Below are 16,511 nucleotides of genomic sequence, written 5' to 3'. Positions count from 1 at the left end.
TTTGATTAAGTACAAAGTGTTCAAATGTTTAGGAAAATGATGCTCAACGCAATGAGCATTAAAGCCCAAGTTGTAGTGCTATTGGTCTCCAGACACAGAAATCCTTTGGATATTAAGATCCTAAATAATTATGGAAGATGAGGTGCCCGGGCTCATCCAGTTAAGCATCAGTTAAGCATCTCGGAGCCTGGAGCCTGCTTTGGACTGTGTCTCCCTCTCTCTCTGCCCCTCCCCTGCTTGCGTGGGTGCTCTCTCTCTCTCTCTCTCCCTCTCTCTGTCAAATATAAATAAAACATTAAAAGAAAAAAAAGCATCCGACTTCAGCTTAGGTCATGACCTCAGGGTTTGTGAGTTTGAGCCCCACATGGGGCTCTGTGCTGACAGCTTGGAGCCTGGAGCCTGCTTCGGATTCTGTGTCTCCCTCTCTCTCTTCCCCTCCCCTGCTCTGTCTCTCTCTCTCAAGAATAAAAACATTAAAAAAAAATTTTTTTTTCAACGTTTATTTATTTTGGGGACAGAGAGAGACAGAGCATGAACGGGGGAGGGGCAGAGAGAGAGGGAGACACAGAATCGGAAACAGGCTCCAGGCTCTGAGCCATCAGCCCAGAGCCCGACGCGGGGCTCGAACTCATGGACCGCGAGATCGTGACCTGGCTGAAGTCGGACGCTTAACCGACTGCGCCACCCAGGCGCCACCCAAAAAATTTTTTTTTAATTATGAAAGAAAGAAGTGGTAAATAACTGCATGGATAAATGTATTTTATGGTCTGTAATGGTCCTTTCTCCATCTCCAGATCGAGTTGGAGGTGCATTTCGTGAGCTGGAGAGAGGGGATAGGGGATAGGGCATTTCTCTGGAGAGGGGCCTTGGCATCCTGATGTGAAGTGGGGTGTTCTGAGGCCATGAGCTACTGAAGACGAGTGTGCAAGGGCCTTCGCATCCATGTGAACAAGGAGGCTCGCCAGAGCGAAAAGTCCCACACCAGCCACCGAAGCACATTTCTTTCGTTTCGAGGAAATATTTTGCTCTCATTTGTCTCCAAAAAGTGTTCAGGAACCCCGAGAGCCAGGCTCTGGGTGGTTTGCTACCCAATCAAGAGGTTTTTAATGATAAAAAGAGACTTTTACAACTTAAACTGTTTCCTGGGCTATCCTGCCCCATACGCTGGCCCCAGCACCCTGAGGGGTGAGGGGTGTGGCCTGGCCAGCAGGGACCCAGCTCTTCTGGGTTGCTGAGAGGGCAGTTTTTCTGCTACTTGGGGTATGGCCTCGAAGGAGGAGCCACAGGACTATGGAGGAGTGGACGGTCGGAGTGTGGTTTCTGAAGCTCCAGAAAGAAAGCAACACGGGCAGGGGGGGCCAGGACAGCTGGGGGTTCTCTCTACACATCCAGGCCTGAGGTCAGTGCTCCAGCAGCTGCCCCCGGGAGCCCTGCCAGGGCCAGGCGGGACTCTATCTTTCTAGCCCCTGTCCTATCAGCCTATTTATTTATTTAAAAAAAGTTAATGTTAATTTTCTTTTATTTTTGAGAGACAGAGCATGAGCAGGAGGGGGGCAGAGAGAGTGGAAGACACAGAATCCGAAGCAGGTTCTATCAGCACAGAGCCTGACGCGGGGCTCAGATCCACGAACGGTGAGATCATGACCTGGGCCAGAGTGGGACACTTAACCAACTGAACCACCTACGTGCCCCACATATCAGCTTATTTATAAGGGCCCCCCTTGCCAGATCACATTCCCTCCCCAGGGAACTGCTGGGGTGGTGTGGATTGCACAGGCGGGGTGGGTGCCAAGGCCAGCTCAGAGTCCTGGCCATGTCCACATGTGTATGTCACTGGCACTTCCATCCCCTACTCCGGGCATCCTCGGATTCCAGAACCACGGATCAAGGTCAACGACTCATTACACCAAAGCTCTGCCAGGACCCAGAGTCCGTTTCAGAAAGCTGGGCTCTTAGAGGTGCAACAGAGTGGGGGCTGAGAGGGTGCTCACAGGCCTGAGGGGGACCTGTGGGGAATGTATATATGGACATCCAAAAGGACTGACGGAGGGGCGTCGAGGTGGCTCGGTTGGTAAAGCGTCTGACTTTGATTTTGGCTCACGTCATCATCTCACAGTTCATGAGTTTGAGCCCTGCATTGGGCTTTGTGCTGACAGAGGAACCTGCTTGGAACTTTCTCTCAGCCTCTCTCTCTGCCCCTCCCTTACGGGGGTGCGCGCGGACACACACACACACACACGCAGTCGCTCTCTCTCTCTCTCTCTCTCTCTCAAAATAAATAAATACATATTTAAAAGGACTGACAGCTGCAGATGACAATAACAACAAAAACTGAGTTTGGTTTGGAAGGTTACTTGGCATCATCTAACAATATTTAAAAATGCACATACTCTTTTACCCAGCATGTCCTGGTTCCAGCTTATAAATTTCTCCTATAGATTATCTACACATCAGCATAAAACATTTTGTATATAGACATTTATTGTAGCACTATTTGCAAGAGCAAAACAAAGGAAACAACCTAGAAGTCCATTATTAGGAAACTAGTGAAGTCAAAGATAGCACATCTATATCACGAAGCACTTACTGGATGGTCGTGAAAAAGAGCAAAGGGTATTTGTGATACGGATACAACAAGATCTCTCAGATGTATTGTTACAGGATAACATCCCACAGCTGTGTGAACAAAGTGGGGAGTGTACAAAGTGGGCCTGCACACGCACAGCCTGTACCTGGAAGGATGCACAACAGACTGACAGCACAGTGCTTTTTGTGAAGGGGAGCTGGAGAACTCAGCGAGGAAGACACACACCCTTTTGCAATATTTGAATTTTTAAATTGCACGTATGCATTCCCTAGATTTACCAAATATTGCCATTTTCAAAAATAGGGCTTGAAATGAACTGTGGTCACAGAGCCCATGCACACAGTCTGTCTAGGTTAGACCTCAAGGAGGTGAAAGGTCACCGTTGTCGTCCCCCAGCACCAGGGCGCCAGCGGTCAAAAGGCGACGGAAGGGTGAACGCGCAGATGGAAGGAAAGCTAGAAGGATGCAAACGGAAAGATGGCTGTGAGCCAGAAGGTGGCGCTACAGAGCGCAGGCCGGGTCTCAGCCTGGGAAGAGTAGCGGGTCCTCGGAAATGCGAGGCTACTCTTTATAGAAACGTACAACAGCTTTCGCACCTAATCGTTGCTCCCTTCAAAGGAGTCTGCGGAGAGCCTGGATACTCAGGGGGAGTCTCTGAGCTCAGGGCTTAAACATGGGTCACAAACTCCTGCTTACTATTGGTCTACGGATGCTGGATCTACATTTTGGAAACAAACGTCATTTGGCAACAAATTTGGTTAAAGAAGTGAGACATCAAGTCAGACCATTAATCCTTTGGAAAAACGAAAAACAAAAGGCATACAAGCAAAGCAAGCTGCTGCTCCGGTGCTTCTTAAGAATAGGTTCCGACAGCTAAGCCCAAAAAAGGTGCTGGGAAGATGATGCCGTGGGAATGGGGCCCACTTGGAAGAAGTCTGCGCTCACTTGGAAGTGCGGGCTTTGTTTCTTGGCTGGAGAGCCCGCGGGGGCCTCGCCGCCGTCGGGGCCGGGGGCCGGGCGGACGGACGCGCGGGGCTCAGCTCTTCTTGCGCAGTTGGCTGTACTGCGCGCGGCCCAGGATGGGCTCCATGACGCTGGGCCGGAAGAAGCTGTCGCTGACCCTGCGCGCGGGCTTCTCGCGGGCCACCGCCGGGAAGAGCGGGCGCGGCGCGGCGGGCGCGTCCGCCCTGTCCTCCTGCCCGGGGCCGGGGGGCGCCCCGGGACTACGCGCGGGCCGCAGGCTGCCGCGGGGCTGCGGGGGGCGCGGCGCGGGCTCCGGGCCCGCGGGCGGCGCCCCAGACGCCCTGCGCTCCGCCTCCCGGCGCTCGGCCTCCGCAGGCGGGTTATCGATGTCCCGGAATTCACTCTCGGGCTCCATCAGCGACAGCCTGGGGAGCTGAAGGCAGTCGTGTTAGGGCCCCGGGCTGGCCGCTGTCCCTGCGCCTCCCGCCCACCGCTTCTCTGGGACCCTCGCATCCACGCCTCCCAGGAGCGACCTTCGAGGGGGAGGGCACCGCCTGGAGTGTAGGACTGAGCCTTTAGTGCCCTGGGACACAGGCGGGGGGGAGGGGGGCCCAGGGGAGATCAATGATGTCTTGCCCTCTCTTTCCAGTGGTCTCCACAGGCCAGACCCTTATGCAAAGCAGGCATCCCCTCCTCCCAGTTTCTGGACAACTCGAGCCTCCCTCAAGGGTCCCTCGGTGGAAAGAGAGTGGCTTTCCCACCTTTCCTTGGGGCGGAGTTGTGCACTAAGCATGGCCCACACGTTGTCCCCACCGGGGTCAGGGTGCCCAGGCCTGGCCCTGTTTGGGGCCCAAGGTGAACAGGTTGGCTGCCGGGACCCCTGGCCTGCCTCTCGGAAGCGAGTGACTCAGCGACCCCTGCCCCCCAAGCCTTGCTAGCCCCGAGGGGCCCAGCGCCTGGCTGGCAGCCATGGAGCCCACACAACCTGTAACTTGCTCTGGGAAGGGGCCCCAGGGATGCCCAAGGAGACAGTATTGATGTCTCTTGGTTTTTCCTGTTGCTGCTAGGTGCTAGGATTGGGATGGGGCAGCCACTGTGCCCTGGAACGTAGCCCAGCCCCCAGGGTGCCCTGGAAACCTCCCTCCAGCCCCTTCCCAGGAAGCAGCACACCCTCGCTTGCTGAGGTGAGGGCTGGGCCACCAGCAACCCCAGGCTGATGGTCGGAAGGGGGCATGTGGGGAAAGGTCTCAGGCCAGGGTCATGGGCTCTATACTCTTGGGGCTGGCAAGGGCCCCCAGTCAAGGCCGTAGTTTGTCAAAATGTTTCTGGGGCGCTGAGGATCCGGAGGACCGCCAGGGAGATCGGGGACGGGAAGGCCACCGCAGCCGAGTCAAAGCTGCTGTGTCCGTCCTTTCCAGGCCCCTGGGGCGGGACTCACCGGCACGTAGTGTACCACCGTGTCCACCACGTTGTCAGTGACACCCTTCAGGGCGTCCGACAGGGACATGGCCCTCCCCTTGGCGGAGGAGACAGCAGGGGCCCCGGGGAGGTGCAGCATCCTGGCCGCCGAGCCCAGCACAGTCGCGGGCGCCCACATCACGGCCGAGATGGTGCTCTGGAGGACCTTCTGCATGGTGTGGGCCACGCTGCCCAGGAGGCCTTGTGGGCTGGGCAGGGCTGCTACCTGCGGGCCAGAGCTAGGTCAGCACCTCCTGCAGCGGCTCCCCTGGCCCTCCCCCTCCCCACCACCCCCAGAGCTAGAAGGGAAAGAATGGGGGACACCAAACTGAAACAGCTGTAGGCTCGGCTCTGCCACCAGCTGTGTGGCCTTGGGCAGGTCACTTCCCCTCTCTGAACCCGCTTCTTCATTTGCAAAATGAGTCTGGCAGTCTCCCCACCTGCTGTGCGGGTCAGCTGAGGGAGGGGCACAGAGGCTGTGTGCAGGTGAGGGGAGCGGTGCAGGAGGCAGGCACTGCGTCTCTGAGCCCCTGGGCGGGGGGGGGGGGGGGGGGGGGATGGGGTAGGAGCGGGGCAGAGACCCTGTTTCACCCCGTGCCTCTGCTTCTCGTCCCCTCACTGGGCCGCGGGACCCGGAGGCATCCTGGTCCCACTCAGCTTCTCGCCCCCTTACCTCACTGAGCTTGTTCTCCTCGGTGTCTGACTCCTCCTCTTCCTCCGTCTCTCCCTCTGTGTCCGTGTGGTCCTCGTGGTCCTCCTCCTGGGCGGCCGTGAGGCTGTGCAGCCAGGGCGCCCGCGCCTCACTCTCCCGCCGGGACACCACCTGCATGGCCGCGGACGCGCCCCACTGGGCCAGACTGCTCTGAGGGACGGAAGGCCGAGGGCTGCTGGATTCAGGGGCAGACCCCCTCGCCCCCAGGGTCAGGCCCCAGCAGACTGTTCCTAAAACTTGTCATTGAAGGATAACTTCCATACCTGGAGTGCGCACATCGTTCACGTGCAGCTCTGTGAGGTTTCCTGAGCACACGCCTGTGTAACTACCGCAGATCAAGACACAGACCCTTTTCAACCCCCCAGTCTCCCTGTGCCACCCACGCAGGCGGGTGGGTGGCACAGGGGGACCACATTTTGACCTCTACCACCATGCCTTGGTTTTGCCCATTTTTGAACCTCATATAAATGGACTCATCCAATGTGTTTTCTTTCACGAATGGCTTTTTATTCAACATCATGTTGTGGGATTCGTCTGTGCTCTTGCGTGTACAAAATAGCTCCTTCTCTTCCCTGTGATAAGTCCAGGTACACATGCCATAATTTACACATTCTGCTGCTGATGGACGTCTGTGCTGTTTCCAGTTCTTGGCTAAGGATAAGGCCTGATAGGAACATTTCGATGTGTCTTCTGGGGGACATAAGCTCTCGTTGCTGGTGGGTCGAATCGATGGGTCTTAGGGGGTATGTGGGTTTAGCTTTAGCAGCTACTGCTTGGAGATCTTTAAAGAGTGAAAAAATCAACAGGGCCACAGTGTCCCATGGGCGGAAACAGACTTGGGCAGGTGGGCTAGTGTCCCCTTGAGGCACAGCTTGGCTCACTCTGGACCCTAGGGAGCTCCACAAACATTTATTATTCAACTCCAGGGGACACCGGTATGTCTTATGTGAACAGGGTGCCTGAGGTTGCACGGTACGGTAGGGTCTCCCGACTACACATAAGGCTGGCACACGGGTCCGTCTCAGCCCCCACTGGGAAATGACCCCCCAGTACAGGGGACAGAAGGGAACTACCAGTCCTGTATCCCTACTGGAGCCACAGAAGCTGGCGCACAGCACGTTCTCAGCAAACATTAGCTTGAATGGATGATCCAGGGCTGATGAGCTTTTAAAAGTGTCACCCAAATGATGGCTCAGAAATGGCTCTTTTGTTTGCTGACCTTTATGCTGTAATGTTGTTTGTGTTTCCTTTATTTTCCTCTATTTGGTCTTTGTTTCTTACGAAAAAATGCAGTCTATCTCTGCTAAAATACACAGAGGTGGAGGGGGGTATGGTGGGGAGACAGCCCTACGTGCACCTAGAAAAGGAGGCTTTGCCTTAGGGGCAAGTAGGATGCAAAAGAGAAGCCTCTGGAAAGGAAATTTTGAAATCTGGGGCGGTCAGGGATGCAGCCTGGCCAGGGCTCTCTCCCCAACAGAAGGAGCTTGGGGCCTGGATTATTTACAGGGGACACTCCCTAGTGTCTGGATAGCAGCCAGGGGCCTCTGCTCCCTCATAGGCAGGAGGGCCCACAGCAGGAGGCCCCCTAGGAGGATGAATTTGGGGGGCGGGACTCAGAGGGACAGGGAGAGACACCCTAGCAAGGCAGGCTTGCCCTTGGTTCATGTCCTGTCCTTTCTTTCCCCTTGCAGCCAGAGGACCGGCCCTCAACCGCCTTAAGGCCTCTTGTCCTTAGACCAAAAGTCCCAGGCCAGGCTGGAGGAGGGAATGTTCTTAGGACCAGAGGTGGAGTCGGGTGGGAGGGACCCAGGCTGGGGGTCAGCCAGATCAGGGCAGACACTCACCAGGGGCGCCACACCTGGGATCCACATGGCCAGGGCGTGGCCCTGCTTCAGCGCACGGGCTGTGGTCTGGAAGGTGTGTTGGGACAGGGTGTTGGCCAGGGCCCCAACCCTGCTCAGGAGGCTCGGCTTGCCTTTGGGAGGCTTCTGGGCCTGCTGGTGTCCCGCAGCAGGGGCTGGGTTGGATTTGGGGGTAAAAGAGAGGAAAGCTGATCAGAGACGGGCTAGGGAAGCTGGGCCTCTGTCTAGGGTTGGAAAGCGGTCACCCTGGTTCCACCACAAGTGTGCTAGTGACTCGGGTCACTCACTTTGCCCCACTTACAAATAGGGAGAGGAGGCTATATTAGGATGGCTCCATCTAAATATCTCGCCGGACCTTCCCTGTTCCAGAGCAGTGGCTGGGTGAGTCCTGGCTGCCTGTTGCTAATTCCCAGGCAGCATGGGTAGGCGACTCCCTTCCCAGGGGGGTGGGGGTGGGGAGGTCTGCTGGCCCCCCTAACGATAGATACCTGACTCTTCCTTGGCGGAAGGGAGGAGGTATTCTACCACCTTCTCGACACCACCCAGGGCCAGGTCGGCCCCTCCGGAGGCCAGCCGGCCGGCTCGGGTGTTGGCAGCATACTCAGCAGTGTCTTTGGCCACCCCCCAGGCGAGCTCGCAGCTGGCCAGAGCGGCCCCCAGGACCTTGTCCGAAGTGCTGGCGATGGGAACGCTGATGCTATTCCTGGCACTGCGAAGGCGGGTTGAGATGGTGTCCTTCAGCTCAGAGGCGATCTGTGGGAAAGCGGGGGGGGGGGGGGGGGGGGGGGGGGGGGGGGTCAGGCCTGTGGGTCTGGTAGCCCTGAGCCCAGCTCCCAGGAAGGCCTCAATTAAAGGCCCAAGCGAGGGGCGCCTGACTGGCTTAGTCGATAGAGCGTCTGACTCTTGATGTCAAGCTTGTGAGTTCAAACCCCACGCTGGGCGTTGAGCTCACTTAAAAAAGAAAATAGGGGCGCCTGGGTGGCTCAGTCGGTTAAGTGTCCGACTTCGGCTCAGGTCATGATCTCACGATCCGTGAGTTCGGGCCCCGCGTCGGGCTCTGTGCTGACAGCTCAGAGCCTGGAGCCCATTTCAGATTCTGTGTCTCCCTCTCTCTCTGTCCCTCCCCTGTTCATGCTCTGTCTCTCTCTGTCTCAAAAATAAATAAACGTTAAAAAAAAAAAAAATTAAAAAAAAAAAGAAAATAAAGACCCCGGGGACTGGCACCAATATCTGGGCCTCTTGATTACACTGGGCTTTAAAGGGGAAGAGCTCCAGTTCTCCCTGTGCATGGATCTCCTGGCTGCTTCGCACCCCACTTCCGCCTATCAAGATCCTCACCATCCTTCCCCCACAGAGGCCACCTCCTTGATGACACCCGTCTTGAGATTCTCATGTACACAAGGCACCTCCACTCCCAAACTCCTTTAATGCCTTCTCTGTTCTTCCCTCAGAACACCGCTCACATTCCCACCTGTGTTTATATTGACTCAGAGATGTGGCTGTTCACCCTACCAGTTCTGTACCAAAATAATTGATCTTTCTCTCCTATTAGCCTGGGAGCCCTTTTGTGACAAAGGTGCCCTTTATCCGGAAAGATGTGAAGAGCACAGGTCTCGGAGCCAAGCAGACCCGCTCTCACGTGGCCTCCACTTACGGCTGTGCGGCCAGGGAAAAGTCACTAGCTTTCTCATCTGTAAAATGGGGATCCCTGCCCTGTCCCAGAGGGCTGACAAGAGGATTAAATGGGAGGGCTCCACAAATCACAGGGTAGGGCTCAGGAAATAGTTGTGGGATGAGTAGATAGTTGGTCAGTGGGAGGGAGCTTATCCCCAAAGCCCTTACCTAGCAAACGCCCAATGCACGTGTATCTAGGTAAAGTGACCTTTTCAGTCTCATGGTCCATAAAGGGCTGGATCATGAGGACATGGGACTGCAGTCCCGGGATCTGATGAGTGTGGCCCAGGATGTTAGGGGACGATAGTTAGCAAGTGGCCCAGTGTGGGCCCACCAGGTGTCGTGGGGCAGGGCAGGGGGGGTGGTGGGATCCGAAGCAGTGAGACCCGCCCCAAGCTCCTGTTTGAGTTTGCCCCTGGGTGGGGCCTGCTTTCCAGAAAGGCTGCCTCCATTTGGCACCACAGGGAGAGGAGGAAGCCTGCTGTGTGGACTTAGGAGCCGGCAGCCACCCCCAAGCTGGAAGGGCACCTACCACAGAAATGAAAGACTGACAGTCACGGATCGTCACGTGCCCTCTCCTCCTGAGCAGCGGGACAACGGAACACAGGGCACATTCTGGAAGAGGAAAGGGGCTCACCTTTTCAGGAGGGTACTGGAGGGCTGGGATCTTTTCCTCCAGGTGGTCCAGGCCTCGGCAGGCCAGCTCGTTGGCCGCTGTGACTGGAAGTGAAGGGCCATGGTGGGGTGAGCCGTGAGAACCCAGCAGTGGCCTCCGTGCCAGGGAAGGTGCCTCGGAGCCTTCAAAACCCCCAGCCCTGCTGCCTCCAGCACATCTGGGAACCCGGGGCTCCCCTGCAGCCCCTCCAGTCCACGGTAACTCCTGGAGGCCAGGCCCGTGTCTTCCCTCTGTGTAGGAACTCTGGAGTCAGGCAGGTCTGCACTCAAAGCCCAGAGCCTGCACCTGCAAAGTGTGGCCTCGGGGGGGTCACAACCTGCCCGAGCCTCCGGTTCCTCATTCGTAAGACGTGGGTTAATGGATCCTACCTTGCAGGAGGAACTGGCAGAAACTCTGTGAATCACCAACAAATACTGGGCTCTCCCTCCCTGCCCTCCCTCCCCTCTCTGGGTGAACTCTGGGTGGGCACGAAGGAGGAGAGTGAAGGCGTGTGAGCAGGGGCAGCGGGGCCCTCTGGGGGCCTTGGTGGGAGTAGGGCGGGCACGGCTTAGCTCTGGAGGTGACCGACTCCTAGCCACGGCCAGCCCAGGCCCCAGACGGTCCTTGCCCTTCCTTCTGACCTCTAGGAGGAAGATGATCAGCAGCGGGAAGAGGGTCACAGGGAAGAGAAAGGAATTGTCCCCAGAGAGCAGGGCAAGTCCCAGGGGATGCAAATGCTTCTAGGAGATTACTGCCCAGGGGCTGCCGAAGATGTAGCCCTGCAGTCGTGACCATGGAGACGGGTTCTATATTCTCTCACATAATCTTTCACATATGCTTTCTCCAGATAGGTGACATTTCTTCACAAGATTCTCAAGCAGCAGAGAACCCAGATGACTTGGCCATCTTCTGATTGGGCGAAATGAGACCCAGGGAAATTATTTGAAGAGTTTGTAGGCAGGGAGGCTGCTGGCCCAGGGCAGAATCCTCAGACACCCATAATTCTCTAATCAAGATGGTGGAAGGTCCTAGACTTCTTGGTGCTGCTGGGATTTCCCTCAGCCCTGTCAAGAGCCCTGCCTTGGATGTTGTGATGAGCAGCGGGTGATGTATAGAATTAGTGAATCACTATATTGTACACCTGAAACTAACATAACACTGTATGTTAGCCATGCTGGAATAAAAAGAGAGAGAGAGAGAGAGAGAGAGGGCGCCTTGCTTTGGAGACTGTATTCACAAATAAGGCAGGACAATTTGAACAGGGGGGGGTCTGATAGCAGGGGCCACATGGACTGTCACCGGCTGGTCCCATCAGCTCCTGGGTCCAGAGAGCTTCCTGTGCCTCCGCTCCCCAGGCCCTGCCGGGCCAGCCCTAGCACCTAGGGACCCTGCCTGTGTGTCAGACTCTACGAGTTCCTGCTGCCGCCAGATTTGGGGCCAAACTGGGTGTCTGGTCTACCATAGGCTTCACTCCCACCACTGCCCACACGGCTCTGCCCATTTCCTCCCTGCCAACTCTCTGGCCTATCATGTGATCCCAGGAAAATGCCAACTTGGCGATAGACGAGACATGTAAGGATGGGAAGGGATGTATGTCCGTACCTGTAGCTGTATCTACGTCTGCATGATCTGTGTAATGGGATGTAGGTGGTTAGAAAGGCAGTCAGACAGACAAGAAGGTGCACAGACATATCGGCAGATGGACAAGCGAGCTATCGATCGGACAGACTGACGGATGGTGGCCTGCAAGGGCCACGAAGACTCACACTGGGTGGACAGCCTGCGGACCACGGGCTCCATGCTCCAGGCCGCCAGGCTGCTGGCGCCCTGCACACCCTTCTCGTAGGCATTGCACACAGAGGCCACCAGGGGGTAGGCTTCCTTGGTGCTGGTGTAGGTCTTCTGGAAGCACTCGCAAGTGCCGCTCACCACCGGCAGCTGCAGGACCCGTTGCAGGACGTTCTCCTGCTCCTGGAAGAAGAGAAGGCAATCGAGTTGTCCCTCTGCCCTCTCGTGCCTCTCGGGAAGGCAGCCCAGGGTCACGGCGCCCACCGGTGAGGCTAGCCGGGGTCCAAGCGACCCAGGAGGAACCCGGGCCAGAGGGGAAACACAAGAGCCAGACTGCTCCGCTCTCCTGGCCACAATCTAGGCCCTGGAGAGCTGCTGGGACGTGGCCTCCCGGCCTCTCCATGCCAGTCCCCCCCTTGGGCACTCTCCCCCTGCCCTCCCGTGCCCCTTTCTGTCGGGCAAAATGCCACTCCCTCAAGACACGGCCTGAGGCTCACTGGTTCTGTGAGGCTTCTGACCCTCTTCCATCACGTCAGAAGCTTCCACTCCCTCCTGGCTTGTCTCCACACGCATCACATGGTGCTGCGATCATGTGTGTACCTGTCTCTCTCCCGGCCAACCGTCCTCTTTGCATCTCCAGTGCCTAGCCTAAAACCTGCGCGGTAATGTTGGCTGAATAAATGAATCAGCCGGGGCTGTACCTAGAAGGGGTGAGTTTAGATCGGAATCACGGAAGTTCAGATCTCCGGGAGCTTCTGCAGCAAAAATGCCTCCTTCCCATAGCCTCTCTGGCAGACTTGTATCTAGATGTCTCCTTGGATGGGTCTTGCCCCTCCTACAGTGGCCGTGGCCCTTGCTGGACAGCCAGTGCTGAGCTACCATGTGCCTTCACCCACCGCTCCACCCTCTGTCCTCTGGAACAACACTGAGCAAACCTATTTCATCATTCATGGGCTGGCCCTTCACATATTTGAAGGCAATATATATGTCTGCCTTTAGCGGTCCCTCCTCTGTGCTCAAGAGCTCCGGATCCTAACTTAGCTTACCACCCTGGTCTGCTGGTCCCCTCTGGACCTGCTACAGTTTAGTGCTGCTTTCCTTCAATATATGCACTCACACTTGAAGACAGCATTCCAGATGTGGTCTGAGCACATGGGGTATAGTGAAACCGTCACTTGTTATCAGGGAGCCATGTTCTTACTAATGCGTTTCACGTACGCAGCAGTCACCTACACCGAATTAAACTGGAGGTCACCTGGGACTCTCAGTGAACAAACACAGGTGTTTGAAAGAATGTGGACTCCAGCCATGCACAAGGGAACGTCTCCTCGGTGCCATTATACCCCAGGCACGGATCAGGGTGCTCTGGTGACAAGACCTCACTGAATTCTAACAGCGACCCTCTGAGGTCTAGCACTTTGCCTGCGAGGACACAAACACTCAAGAGATGTGAAGTGACTTACCCGAGATCACACAGCTAGTAAGTGGCAGAGTCAGGATTGCAACTGAGGCCTGAAATGGCCTGGGATTTGCTTCAAAATATCGCAAGGCGGAGGAGTGAGTGAGCGTGTGGATGAGGCCAGACCGGCCACGGGATTGATGAGCGGCCGTGGCAGCTAGTGAGGGGTATTCTCTGCTTCTGTCCGCTCGCAGGAATGCTCAGAAACCGCCACATAGGAAGTGAAAAGAGAAAGCTCCCCCGTCTGACTCAGGCGCGGGGGGCTCTCTCTGCAGTCGGGATGTGTCCCTGTTACAGGGTTCTGCTCTGGAGGAGAGGACCTGGCCTCTCTATTTGTAGGCTGAGGTAGAAGACCCATCAAGGAGACTCGGAACAGCAGGCTGTGCACGGCATTTTAGCTTTCATTTTGCAGGCGAGTTTGAAATTTGAACTAGACAAAGATTATGACTGCAAACGAGAATATTTTAACACTTGGACAGACTCTTCGGAGGTTGTTGTAGGCACAGCCAAAGAGGGTCGATCCTGACCCTATGCACTTGCTCATTTTATGCCTCTGTATTCTAGGATTTATTTATTTATTTATTTGTTTATTTATTTATTTTTTTAACACCCATTCGTTTTGCAGAGACAGAGAAAGACAGGACGTGAGTGGGAGAGGGGCAGAGAGAGAGGGAGACACAGAATCTGAAGCAGGCTCCAGGCTCCGGGCTGTCAGCACAGAGCCCGACGCGGGGCTCGAACTCACGGACTAAGAGACCATGACCTGAGCTCAAGTCGGAAGCTTAATGACCTGAGCCACCCAAGTGCCCCTATATTCTGTGATTTGATATAAAACTTAACATGGTGATTCCAAGTGCAAAGGTTAGTTGAAATGAGGTCCTCTAGGGGCGCCTGGGTGGCTCAGTCGGTTAAGCGTCCGACTTCAGCTCAGGTCATGATCTCACGGTCCGTGAGTTCGAGCCCCGCATCAGGCTCTGTGCTGACAGCTCAGAGCCTGGAGCCCGTTTCAGATTCTGTGTCTCCCTCTCTCTCTGCCCCTCCCCTGTTCATGCTCTGTCTCTCTCTGTCTCAAAAATAAATAAACGTTAAAAAAAATTTTTTTTAATAAAAAAATAAAAAAAATAAATTAGGTCCCCTAATTGGGGACAAGATGGGCAGTATAGGGGTGCACAATTTGTAAGCTTCATTGACTCTTTGAACTGTGCCTAAATCGGAGAGGCCTTGCACGGAGGCATCAGGTACACCTGAAGGTGTCAATCCGCTCCGAGTCGCAGAGAAAACCAGTCTAGACACACAACTCTGGAAACACCGTTCCTCGGCCCCCTTCCCATGCACAGCACAGGCTGTGCCGCGTGTAACTCGGAGAGGTGCCATTCGCACAGAACACACACAACGCCCCAGAGTTACAGAATACAGCGGCTCAGCGTCTCAAACGACACCCCACCTGGGTGGACAAAGCAGGGGCTTTTGCACCAGGGTTTAGAACTCAGTAAGTAGCTCCCTTCCCCCTCCTTTCTTTCCCTCTCAGCCAATATTTCTGTCCTTTCCTCCGAGGTGTTTAGTTTTCATTAGGCACTCCCCGCCCCCTCCTCTAAGAGCCCCCTGCAAAAGGTAGTGAGGGCGAGAATAATGAAGACATGATGGTCAATGAAAGGTGAATATAATCGAGACAGATCTTGTCCTAAATCCCCCGAACCTGTCCTCCCTCCCCCACTCAGTGGTCCCCTCCTCCCTTCTCATAAAGGCCCAAGTTACTTACGGGGAGGTCTCCATCCGGCAAGGCTGGGCCCTTGTTGATGGCCGTCATAGCTCTTCAAGCTGCAAAGCAGAGTGCCAGGTCCATGAGAAAGCTCTCAGCTTGACACTTGCAGGGTCAGTCCCCTACCTCTCATGACCACTGACGAGGCCCAGGCTGCCTAGGGGCTCCAGGTCCCTCAACAGAAGGCATCTGGTTGGAGGGTGAATGTCAAGGACTAGCGGCCCCTCCCTGGAGTCCCACTGGGAGGAGCTGCCCCACAGCCTACTTGTCAAGACTGATGTTTCTTACAAGGGTTCAGGGTAAGAAATGAGAAATAAGGGTAGCTTTACGAGGTAAGAGGTTTTAGATGAAGAGGCTCCCAGATGAAGATCCAAAAGAGACTGAAAGAATACGTTTCAGGTTTAGTCCTTTTTTTTTTTTTGGTGAAGAAGTTCTGCATTAATTCTGTTCTTTTTAAGCAAGCGTATCTGCCGGTCCTTCCCTGAATGCTCAACTAAGAAAGCAGTCACTCTTAAAACCAGCTATTTCAGCTGCGTTCTGGAAAAGCTAGTGCGCCAGGATATCTATCCTACACTCTTGGTCATTCACCTCGAGTAATCTCTCCCTCAGTGGTTTCCCTGCAGGCCTCTTCATCTTCAGTAAAATTCTCAGGGCACCCTTACCCTCAGCTTCTTTCCTTTAGCTCTCGGAAACAAAGCAGGTAAGGCAGATGTTCCTGGGCCCCTGCCCTCACGCTAGCGGATGCTGCCTCGGTCCCACAGAGCCCAGGCTTCTGAGTGTCTCCCCAGAAGAAACCCTTCCAGCTGCTCCAGAGAAGCCTTGGAAAATGCTACTAACACCTCCCAGCTGGAGGAGGGCAGAGAGGAAGAGAACGTTGGGTCAGCCAGTTGTCATGGTTATTCGAGCCAGGGCCCCCTGAACGTACCCTAACTTCTGTAAGGAGATACGGCCAACTAGGAGGTGGACTGCAGAGCTGATGGAAATCCAGGCCGAGGCGTTATTATTCCAGAGCCATGAAAAATCCATTCTGTAACACATTTCTGGCCCCCGGTTCTCAAAACAAACAACAACAAAAAAACCACCTGTCTTCCAGAAAGAAGGTGTTGGAATATGTCATTAAACTCATGAATTCTAAAGTTCTATAGTCTTTGGTTCCTTTTTCAGAGTGTGCTGTGGGACTGTTTTCAACCCACTTCCCTCATCCCTTATTATTTACAAGAGTGAATTTTGAACAGTAAGATTTAAACCTACGCAGGAACAGCGCTCACCCAAATGTACTACTCTCTCTCTGATACATTACTCTCAAGAAGAGGACCAGAGCTGGGGGTTGACTCTTTGACAATCTAGCCTGTGAGGAAGCAGTTTCAACCTCTGTAAATTCCTAGATTTCAAGGAAGTTTATTGAACTCCACCCGGTCTAAGATGCCACCAGAATATGCCGCGGGAGAGCTAACTGGATTTTGCCGAGTCTGAAACAGTGTTGGCCAGGATCCTCTGACTTATTGAAGCATGCAAACAACCAAGAACTATCACCTCTCATCCCTTCCTTAGTACAAACCAGCCGGGAGCCCAAGTTCTAGCTCCTGGATTCAAA

General features: G+C 55.0%; 1 protein-coding gene across 4 annotated transcripts; it reads right to left on the bottom strand.

Annotated features, from left to right (window-relative positions):
• Positions 1-2,461: 2,461 nt before the first annotated feature.
• PLIN1 (perilipin 1) lies at positions 2,462-15,766 on the bottom strand. Of its 4 annotated transcripts, none has more exons than XM_045452359.1 (9): positions 15,651-15,766; positions 14,918-14,976; positions 11,678-11,882; positions 9,894-9,976; positions 8,071-8,335; positions 7,565-7,737; positions 5,682-5,870; positions 4,989-5,234; positions 2,462-3,983 (listed from the first exon to the last, which is right to left on the bottom strand). In XM_045452359.1, exons 2-9 carry the CDS (start codon positions 14,963-14,965, stop codon positions 3,624-3,626), a joined length of 1,569 nt encoding a protein of 522 aa, XP_045308315.1. In that variant the 5' UTR covers positions 14,966-14,976; positions 15,651-15,766; the 3' UTR covers positions 2,462-3,623. The 4 variants fall into 4 exon arrangements, with proteins under 4 accessions (XP_045308315.1, XP_045308314.1, XP_045308316.1 ...); XM_045452358.1 differs by having other exon boundaries at positions 15,580-15,707; XM_045452360.1 differs by lacking the exon at positions 15,651-15,766 and adding an exon at positions 15,506-15,604.
• Positions 15,767-16,511: the final 745 nt, after the last annotated feature.

Source organism: Leopardus geoffroyi, chromosome B3 (assembly GCF_018350155.1).
Source record: "Leopardus geoffroyi isolate Oge1 chromosome B3, O.geoffroyi_Oge1_pat1.0, whole genome shotgun sequence".
Classification (NCBI taxonomy): Eukaryota; Metazoa; Chordata; class Mammalia; order Carnivora; family Felidae; genus Leopardus; species Leopardus geoffroyi.
Note: the sequence above shows the minus strand (reverse complement) of the source record. Positions and strands in the feature narration are given on the sequence as shown.

Excerpts from the sequence above, each read along its gene's own strand:
- PLIN1 (XM_045452359.1), bottom strand. The coding sequence starts at position 14,965 with ATGACGGCCATCAACAAGGGCCCAGCCTTGCCGGATGGAGACCTCCCC. Across the intron at positions 8,336-9,893 it reads TCCAGTACCCTCCTGAAAAG|ATCGCCTCTGAGCTGAAGGA; the intron begins GTGAGCCCCTTT and ends GCTTTCCCACAG. Across the intron at positions 5,235-5,681 it reads AGGAGAACAAGCTCAGTGAG|GTAGCAGCCCTGCCCAGCCC; the intron begins GTAAGGGGGCGA and ends TCTGGCCCGCAG.